Raw genomic sequence first — 9645 nt, 5'->3', positions numbered from 1 at the left:
GTGTTTCAATGACCTGGATTTCTCTCAACTATAGCTTTCTGCATTTTTTCTTCCTCGCTTTTTAAGACTATAACTCTCCATAATACACTGTGCTACTGTTATGTTTCCTTCTCCTTATGTTTAACCACTTACTCTGTCTGATACTCCAGCTTCTCTCTACACTTTGATCTGGACCATGTGCCCTATTCCATTGTCTGCTTTCCTGTTAACATTTGTTGTGTTGGATTCGTATATTCCAGACATAAATTGCTGTCTGAATTCCTTACTGTTAAATAGGGATTCCTTGGATATAAAAGTATTTGCATTCATCATCGACCTCCAGATCTTGTTCAATCTCTCTAATGTCATTTTCATTAAACCATTCTTTTTTACCAGCTCTGACCTTACCATCTGTCAGGTCTTGTTCCCTTTCTTGAGCCCCATGTTGCTAACCAATATGATTAATATCCTGGTGAGATCTTTCTAAATCTGGGTTTTAGACTATGCTAGACTTAAAACACAACTTCAAATTAATACATTACATTTCTACATTTCAATATTTGTAGATAAATGGTTTTAAAATCTATGCTGATATATCCCTTTAAGAATTTGATGGAAGTTTTGGACACTCTAAAGTAAAAGGTACACAGATAATTTATTTTGCATGTGGTTCCAGGATCCTCTGAAGGCCAATCAATGGATCCTTAAAAAATCTTAAATCGGTTTCATATTAGGTGTCCCTTCATTAGAAATACCTAGAATGTGATTTAAAACTGCACTTTCTTTAGCTGTACCACAGACCACAGCATCAATCTTTCTAAAGTGGGGAATCTTTATTTTTTTATACAATCCTGAGATTTTTATATGAGGATTTACAAATTGCTACTATAGGTCCTAAAGTATTAACGATTATGGCACTTTGGGAAAAGATAGATCATAGACAGAAGGTTTGTGAAAGTCTAGAAAATAAACAATCCCAGAAATCAGAAGCAACTCTGGAACTGACTTTATTCATAGTGGAACAAACTTGAAAATAATGTAGGATCCATCATATCTGTAAAACTTGCTGACCTCAGTGGGTCTACCAGGGAAATCCGTTGTTTAAAGAGAAGTGAAAGTGGATTTGGAAGTTCCAGGTAATTTGGTTGCTGTAAATGCTTAGCATTTCCCCTTATGATTCAGACTCAGTTTTCCATTACTCAACCTGAAAACAAGATAATGAGAGAAATCAAGGACCAAGTACTTGTGACATCACCACAGAGAGAAAATATGATTATTTAAAAATCACATGGGAAAAAACAGGCCTAGGCTCTGGTTTGCCTGTTTCACAGTGACAGCTCTGAATATCTGTGCACTTTGTGCCAGTCCTTTCTCATCCTTGGGCCAGGTGCCTTATCTATAAAATAAGAGAATCGGTGTCTAATGTCCCTTCCAATTCTAACTTTCATGACTACAGGGGACACTTTCCTTGAACATTTATTTATTTATGCAATAACGATTTACCAAGCACTTAATAAATTATGGAACTTTCAAAAACAAGAGAGGTATAATGTTTTACCTTATTCCTACCTTCATAGATGGACATTCGTTAATTTTGAAAAATAAGATATCGAACTCTTTCTTAGTCACATGTTCTAATTTTAAACAGCCACATAATCATCTTATTTCTTATAGATAAACAGAGTGTAACTCTTAAAGATTTGCATGGATCACCAAATCCAACCTTGAATATTGTTATTTAAGTTTAAAATATATTTTAATAGTTAGCACTTAGGGACCTAGGGGATTCATAGTCCTGTTTATCCTCTAATAGATTTTGTTTGATGTCTTCTATTGGAAAAAAATGAAAGCTCCATGGAAACAGGAAATTCTGTGTGTTTTGCTCATCACCTTACCTCCCTCCAGTACTTATAGCAATGCCGCATACATAGTAGGTGTTTAAGGAATATTTGATAAACGAATGACTCAATAATAAATTTACTCCTACTTCAATAGCTGCATATATTGCATCCCCTCAGAAAATGACTGAATTACTGTTCAAAGGTTAAGTATTATGCTATGGGTTTTTTTGGACAAATACCCAAAACACTACTAAGAGAAAACTAGAGACACAGAGAAAAATGTCCTTTTATTTCCTTTGATCAGAATAGTACCTTCTGATCCAGAGAAACATAAAGTCCTCTTACCTTTTTGCTTCATTAAATATACACTGGTTACCATAGGTTTTCCCATCAGAACCACAGACTGGCTGATAGATAGAGTGACAATTTGTATATTCAGGTGGGTTCTTGCTGCTGGCATTGTGTGTCTGTAGTAATGTGAAAGACCATTAAGTTAATATGAGGAGCACAATTTAATTCTGATATTGTAATAACCCAAATATTTATTGCTCATTTATTATTGATTAAGTATTGTACTAACTCAATCATTTTGTTGATCGTTTGTATTTTCATTGAATCCATGCAACACTACTGAAAGAACAGTGTAATTTGCCCCATTGTATAGTCCCAGGCATATAATGCACTTAAGCGACAAGTCCAAGACCATATATGGATTAAATACCTAAGCTTGGATTCAAACCCTGAGTTATCTGATTTTAGAGCCCCTGCTTTCCTACATGTCAGAATGCCTCTAATCCTTTATAGATAAGCCTTCCCCTACCCAAGGAAATGATAATTAGGGAAAAGTCATACTGGCAAATACAAAACACATATGATCATAAAGTATTGAACCTTTCTTTTTCCTTGTCCCATGAAAGAAAATGAGGCAGAAGGTAGTTGCAGAATTCAGTTAAGTAGCACCTGAAACATTTTCTCAGAATCAAATTATAGTGTGGCAGAAGCCTGTGAACATAAAGAATCTTTGACTAGCAGGTGAGAACAAAAATGAAATGGTGAGGATCTTCCATGAGAGGCTTATTCTTCTTGGAGCCAAAAAAGATGAACAAATATCTCAGTCTTTTCCATTGATCTAGAGTTTACCACCCTCTTCATACTAACCCATCACTTTCATTCCCACACACTCTGTGAAATGGACAGGGTTACCACCCCGGTTTTAGAAGAGAATATAAAATTGAGAAATTTTAAGTGACAATATAAATGCTCAGAAACCTTGTGGTGGCTTTATGGACTGGATGGCAGGGATGTTTCTGAGAGATTACTACTTCATGCCAGCTGACCCATAAAGACCAAGAGGGACAGACAGCTTTCATTTGAAAGGGTATTGAAGAATGACCAGTTATGAGGTACAAAATGAAGTCCCAGTATGACAATGAGATGAAGAAAGTGTTCTAGAAGACACTTTTGGATGTATCAAGTGGAATATCCAGAATCATTGTTAAATGAAATTAGGAAGCTAGAAGTTGGAAACAAACTGGCAAGTGAAAGCAAAGCACAACAGGACTCAGAAGGGAATACAGGAATCATGGCTGTGCACCTGTTTGCAGTGATGACTCCCAAATATCAGGTCTCTAGTCATTCATCTGACAAATAGTTCAAGAGAACCCATTCTATCTTATTCTAGGATCTGGGGATACAGGTTTGAACAGAAATGGTACTTTCTTTAAGGTGTTCATTCTCTAACTGAATAGGCAGACAATCAATTGCAAGCAATAAGGTACATTCCAGGATCTAGGACATCATTAGTATTAGAAATACATTTGTGGAACATCAAAGGATTCTGTATGGTGTGGGTGATGCATGCGTGAACAAGAATACCATGAATGTCCAATCATATCCAATCAAGGACATGGGGTTTCATCATGAAAAATCTTAAATGCTATGCTCAGGAGTTCAGATTTTATCTTCTAGGTACTGTGTTACAAATACGGAACTTTTATCAGAGGAGTGATAGATCAGATCAGGTTGGTGCTTTAGAAATACCACCTGAGTGATTTGTAGATTATGGACGGGATGGAAATGAGCATGAACATTAAATCTGGTGAGGATGGGGCTCAGTTGATGAGGGTTTGAGCTAGTTCAGTATAAGTAGAAAGGCTTGAGTGGAAAACAGTAGAAGGAAATGAGAGATAGAATGGAGGACCATGATACACACTAATGATCATATAATAGATATATGAAAATAACCACATCCAAATTCCCTCTCCTTTTGTTGAATCAATGCAAAGTGTTTATCATCAGTACAGTGTGTTCTGTTAAACATTTCAAGATTTGGAAAATAGAATGGCTAAGGTAAGTTGGCTGAAGGGAAAAAAAAAAGAAATTAACACAAACCTGAATCTCCATCATATTGCCATCCAAAGAGGTGCCTACATTTTTTCCTCCTTCTTGATTATGAAAAGATCTTGGTTTTCCTTGTTGGCTAGATGATCCTGAACCCCTTTGCAGGCCAGGAGATCTTGACTTCCTTTGCTGGCTAGAAGATCCTGGTTTTCCTTGCTGGCTAGAAGACCCTGAACCCCCCTGCTGGCCAAAAGATTCTAATTTCCCTTGCTGGCTAGATAACTTTGAACCCCCTTGCTGGCTAGAGGACCCTGGCTCTCCTTGCTGGTTAGAAGATCCTGGTTTTCCTTGCTGGCTAGAAGACCCTGGTTTTCCTTGCTGGCTAGAAGATCCTGGTTTTCCTTGCTGGCTAGAAGATCCTGGCTTTCCTTGCTGGCTAGAAGATCCTGGTTTTCCTTGTTGGCTAGAAGATCCTGCTTCTCCTTGCTGGCTAGATATCTTTGAACCCCCTTGCTGGCTAGATGACTCTGGCTGTCCTTGCTGGCTAGAAGATCCTGGTTTTCCTTGCTCATTAGAAACTTCTGGATTACCTTTTTGGTTAGATTTTCCTGAATTCTCTTGCAGACTCCCAGGCTGATTAAAAATTCTTGGCTTCCCTTGCTGAATAAAACTCCCTAGTTTCCCTGGCTTGTTAGAATACCCTTCTTGTCTTTGATGAACAAAGGTCCCTAATTTTCTTTGTGTGTTGCTACCTCCTTGCTTATTAGATTCCTTTTGTCCTTCATGAGGGTTAGTTTCACTTTTGCTCTCTGGGATAATTACAGGTCCTGGACCCTCTTGTAGTTTAATAACACTTGTTTTCAAAGTCTGGGTTGAAGACACTGGAATGTAATCATAAGCACAAAATTAAAAATAAAGTTTTTTAACTTCAGGAATTTAAAATCAACAGCATTAATCCCAAGATATAGCATGTATTTAATGATTCTTTGATTTTTTTTTTTAAACCATACCTCAAGACAGACTCTTGCCATTGCTTTCTATAATTCGAATTTTTTGGTTCCTCCATTTTTTTTTTTCATGACTATATTAAATGGTTTCCAAAAACATTGGGGTCAAGGCAGCTTGCCCCATTTCTAAATCAAAGTCTGAATTATTTGAACTGGGTCTTCATACTACTCCAAATTTCTTTTAATGATTTTCTGATTAGTTAAACAGACTCTCATCAATGCCTATTACAAACTTTCTCCACATCACAGAACCCTTTCCTATATTTCCAACCTCACTCTACAGAAGATGTCATCATCAATTTCCCAGATGTAAAAGCTGTCAAGCATGAGCCCTGTTTGCATATTCTCTTCTCCATCTCTATATATGCTTTCTGTAGATATCTATATGTATATACATACATACATATACACGCTCATACACATATATACTTACATAAAATATTAGATTTATTATACTATTATAATATATATAATATTATATATAATATCATATATATGTATGTATAGAGATAGATAGATATAGATATGATTTATTCAGATTCTATTCCAAAATGAGTATGGTCTAGAAGACAGTGAATAAGCAAATGGAATGATTTTAGAGCTGTTAAGTACCATGGTATTCCATTGGGTCTTATGCTTTTCTTGTACTTGGTTTGGTACGAGGGTTTATTTTTGGCCTCCTGGCCTTTTTCGTTTGATGATTCCTCTTTAGTCCACCACTGTCTTAATTTGGGATTTCCTGAAAAGTTTTATTCAGACTTACTCTTTTTTTCTCTTCATGGGCTTCCTTGGTAATTTTTTCAATTTATACAACCTTAAATCTTTTCAGTGTGGATGGTTCCAAAACCAGGGTTTCACTTGCATTTGCAATTGCCCTGTTTTGTATTTCCAGGAATGTACACACTTGTGCCTTCAAGTAAATTTAACTAAAATCAAACGCATCATTAATTGTTATCCATTGAGCATGCTATGGTATACTACATTGCCGATGGTTCAGGTCTTAGCCCAGCCACAAGAGTTTAGCAGTTGGTAACTGGGTTTACTAAACTGTGATATAGCATGGGGTAGGGTCTATGGCCATTCATTCAATTCACAAATACACACACACATATATATACACACACACACACACACACACACACACGTATGTATACTCAATTACTATTCCAGAACTATAGTAAGATCGAGATACAACTGTGAACAGGCCTTTATGGTTTTACCCTCAATAAACTGTGAAGTCTAATAGTGGGTGTAAACAAGCAAATAGGAATTTATAGTAGCAGTATCACTGTTATAAGGTGAGTAGGAGACAATAGACCCAGAATCAACATAGCAGGAAGTAGGGCATCATTTCTCCTTCCTGGAGGAGGTGACATATAACAAGTATAGGCTACAGCCAGAAAAATGGATAAGAATTATTTTCAGCTACATGATGAGTATATGCATGAGTTCTAAGAGCCAAACATTGTTCATTAATGGGAACTAACTCCAAGTAGTAATCAATTAAACTAAAGATGTGGGTGAAATGAAAAAGAAAAGAAATTGGTTTAGCTATTTTGTTGTTGTTGTTGTTTAGTTTTTAATGATACCAAGTCATACAAGCAAATTGTATCAAATCCTAAAGATGCAAAATGGTAAACAGTTTAAAGTAACTTTCGCTTTCTCTTCTTTCCCAATCCCTCCATTTCTCTACTTAGGATACAGTTACATTGACCAGGGCTTTCTGTATTATTCCAGAGATATTCTTTGCATTTACAAACATATTTAAATGCATTTTTCACACAATTGGTAGCACTCTGTACACACTGTTCTAGTCCTTAATTTCTCCCTTGACAATAAAATGAGACTGTCTCTATATCAATACATATAGAGTCCCCAATGGCTGAGTCCCCAACAAATACTATCTCATTTGTTAAGTTTACAGTAATTTATTTAACCAGTCTTCCAGCAATGATTCACTAGCTTATTTCCCTCTTTTACTATTACAAATCATAATTTAATGAAAATTCTAGAAATACACCCTTTTTTTAACATAAATAAATTTGTAGGTTAAAAGCCAGGGGTAAAATTTTTTGGTAAAAAAGATAATTAAGTTATCAGAATGTGGTTAAAACATCTATTTTTTAATTTAAAATTTTATAAAATAATTATCTTCAGCTTTTGTTTTGTATTTTTCTCTTCTGATTTTATAAACTCTAAATACATAACTTGGCATTGCTGTACACATGTATTATAATAGACATTCCTGATTCCTCTCTCTTCTTCACCCTTCAAATCCACATAACCACTACATGTGGTATTAATATACTTTCTTTCATCAGTAAATGCCTGCTGAATAAAAATCAAATGTCATTTTGCAAGGCACTGAAGTTCACAAGCGATATGGTACTTGCCATCATGAAACATACAAGTTCTAGTAAGGGATTTTATCTATATGCTTTTTCCCCTGTAAAACGTATATATATATATATATATATATATATATATATATATATATATATATACACACACACACACACACACATATATATATACACACACATATATGTGTGTATATACACATATATGTATATATACATACATATATGTACACACATATATACATACATATATATACGATTACATATATAATCGTATATATATATGATTATATATATATATATGTTTAAAGAGTCCATTACTATGCCAGAACTATAGTAAAATCTAGATACAGTTGTATTTAGATTTTACTATAGTTTTTTTCCTCCTTTCTCCCGTTCTACCACTTAGCTCTATATTCTTATTTTTTATCTCTGTTTCTCAACAGCTCCCTAAATGGCATCTCTGTACAACTTTTCTCACATCTAATCCATTTTTAATATCACTACAGACTGATACTTCTTAACAGAATGTGTCTGATTCCCCCTGTTCCCAACAATCTGAAAACAATTGCAATGCTTTCAATGAGAATAGAACTACTATTTATTCTGTTCCAACTATAAGCAGCTGAGGGTCATAGGCACTTTAATTATTTCCTTTCACTAGATATAAGAACAAATGGTCAAGTAGGAGGTCAAAATTTAGAGACAAATTGGAATAGGTTTCATTTATCATAATTTATTACCTTGAAAAGTGTATTATCTGTGTCATTCATTATCTTGAAAAATTTACATTGCTAGCTGGAAATTTACATCTCTGAAAACAGACAACCTAACTGTATTGAGGTAAGGAATAGAGAGAAATATGTTGACTAATAGATACCTAAGAAGAACTCAAGTAATAGTGGCTAATACTAGCTAAATTATTTCCATTCTGAGTTTGAGAAAATAAGTTAAATAAGTTACCCCAAAGCATCTGAGTAGGAAATTGAAACGCCAGGGTTTGAACCCCTTTGTATTTGACCATACAGCCCTGTATCATCACACAAAACCTTTAAGGATCATGAAATTGAATATTGAAAACCTCTCATAATCCTTTCGGACTGAATTTTCTTTACAGTCTAATATCTTGCTTTTCCCATTCCCTTGCCTCTGTTTCTCCTTAGCCTCACAAGCTTTTCATTGTTGTCTTACCCGGTCACTGTTTTTAAATTTCTTGTCTGAAATTACCTTCTTCCACTTCTCTGTCTGATAAATACTTCCCATTTTTAAATTTTCTGACAAAGTATTACTGAATCACTCAACATTTCTAATTCTTGCCTTTGAGAGTTGGGAGAAAAGTCATGAATGTAACTTTTCTTACCTGAGAACATGGCCAAGAACATGAAGAGAAGGAAAATGAAAGCCTTCATGTTAGAGCCAGTTGTTTCAGACTCAGTTGCTGGTTGGAGTTAAGGGTAATTCTTCAGTAGATACTTCCTGAATAAACCATGCTGATCACCACCATGTTATATATTTGAAAAATTCTCCACCCTAATTGCTAAACACTGTCATTGTGCTTAAAAAAAAAAAAAAAAAAAAAAAAAAAAAATTACAGAGTAACTTTCGCAAACCAGAAAGTATTGTTTCTTGAGTGGATTGTCATTTTTAAAATTAGCATCACGCCCTAACTCCCATAAATATCCAAATTTTAATATGCTTCCATCAGACATCTTCTTCAAAAAACAAAAATAAAAATGGTGAAACCCATGTGGTAAAATTGTAGATTGTGTTCACTTTTGTACTGTTAAGAGATCACTTTAGTCAGTAGTGTTATTGACCCTGTGAGTTTATATGTCCATAGTAGAGATTCCCATGACCTTTCTCTGTGCCAATTATTTATAAATTATGTGCCAATTATTTACCTCAAATTATATTTTAAAAGCAAGTAAAACTGCATTGAATATTGGTCATTAGTAAGTGATGAATGCATCTAATGGGGAATGATGATGGGTAATGTATTTTTATGAGGTAACAGGAACAATAGATCTCATGTTTGAGAATAACATTACACTAATGGCCTTCTTGCCTCAAGCTATTATGCCAAACAGAAGCTCATGTGAAAATCACCTAGGGATTTTT

General features: G+C 34.8%; 1 protein-coding gene across 1 annotated transcript; it reads right to left on the bottom strand.

Annotated features, from left to right (window-relative positions):
- Window positions 1-1007: 1007 nt before the first annotated feature.
- Window positions 1008-8974, bottom strand: MARCOL (MARCO like). The gene is made up of 4 exons (XM_088798901.1): window positions 8888-8974; window positions 4212-5041; window positions 2166-2287; window positions 1008-1183 (listed from the first exon to the last, which is right to left on the bottom strand). Exons 1-4 carry the CDS (start codon window positions 8934-8936, stop codon window positions 1138-1140), a joined length of 1047 nt encoding a protein of 348 aa, XP_088655027.1. The 5' UTR covers window positions 8937-8974; the 3' UTR covers window positions 1008-1137.
- Window positions 8975-9645: the final 671 nt, after the last annotated feature.

This window comes from Rhinolophus sinicus, chromosome 5 (genome assembly GCF_057876585.1).
Source record: "Rhinolophus sinicus isolate RSI-liver-muscle chromosome 5, RSI-T2T, whole genome shotgun sequence".
Taxonomy (NCBI): domain Eukaryota; kingdom Metazoa; phylum Chordata; class Mammalia; order Chiroptera; family Rhinolophidae; genus Rhinolophus; species Rhinolophus sinicus.
Note: the sequence above shows the minus strand (reverse complement) of the source record. Positions and strands in the feature narration are given on the sequence as shown.

Coding starts and splice junctions, on each gene's coding strand:
- MARCOL (XM_088798901.1), bottom strand. CDS start 8,936: ATGAAGGCTTTCATTTTCCTTCTCTTCATGTTCTTGGCCATGTTCTCA. Junction 5,042..8,887: donor GTTCTTGGCCATGTTCTCAG/GTAAGAAAAGTT, acceptor ATTACATTCCAG/TGTCTTCAACCCAGACTTTG. Junction 1,184..2,165: donor ATATTTAATGAAGCAAAAAG/GTAAGAGGACTT, acceptor TCTTGTTTTCAG/GTTGAGTAATGGAAAACTGA.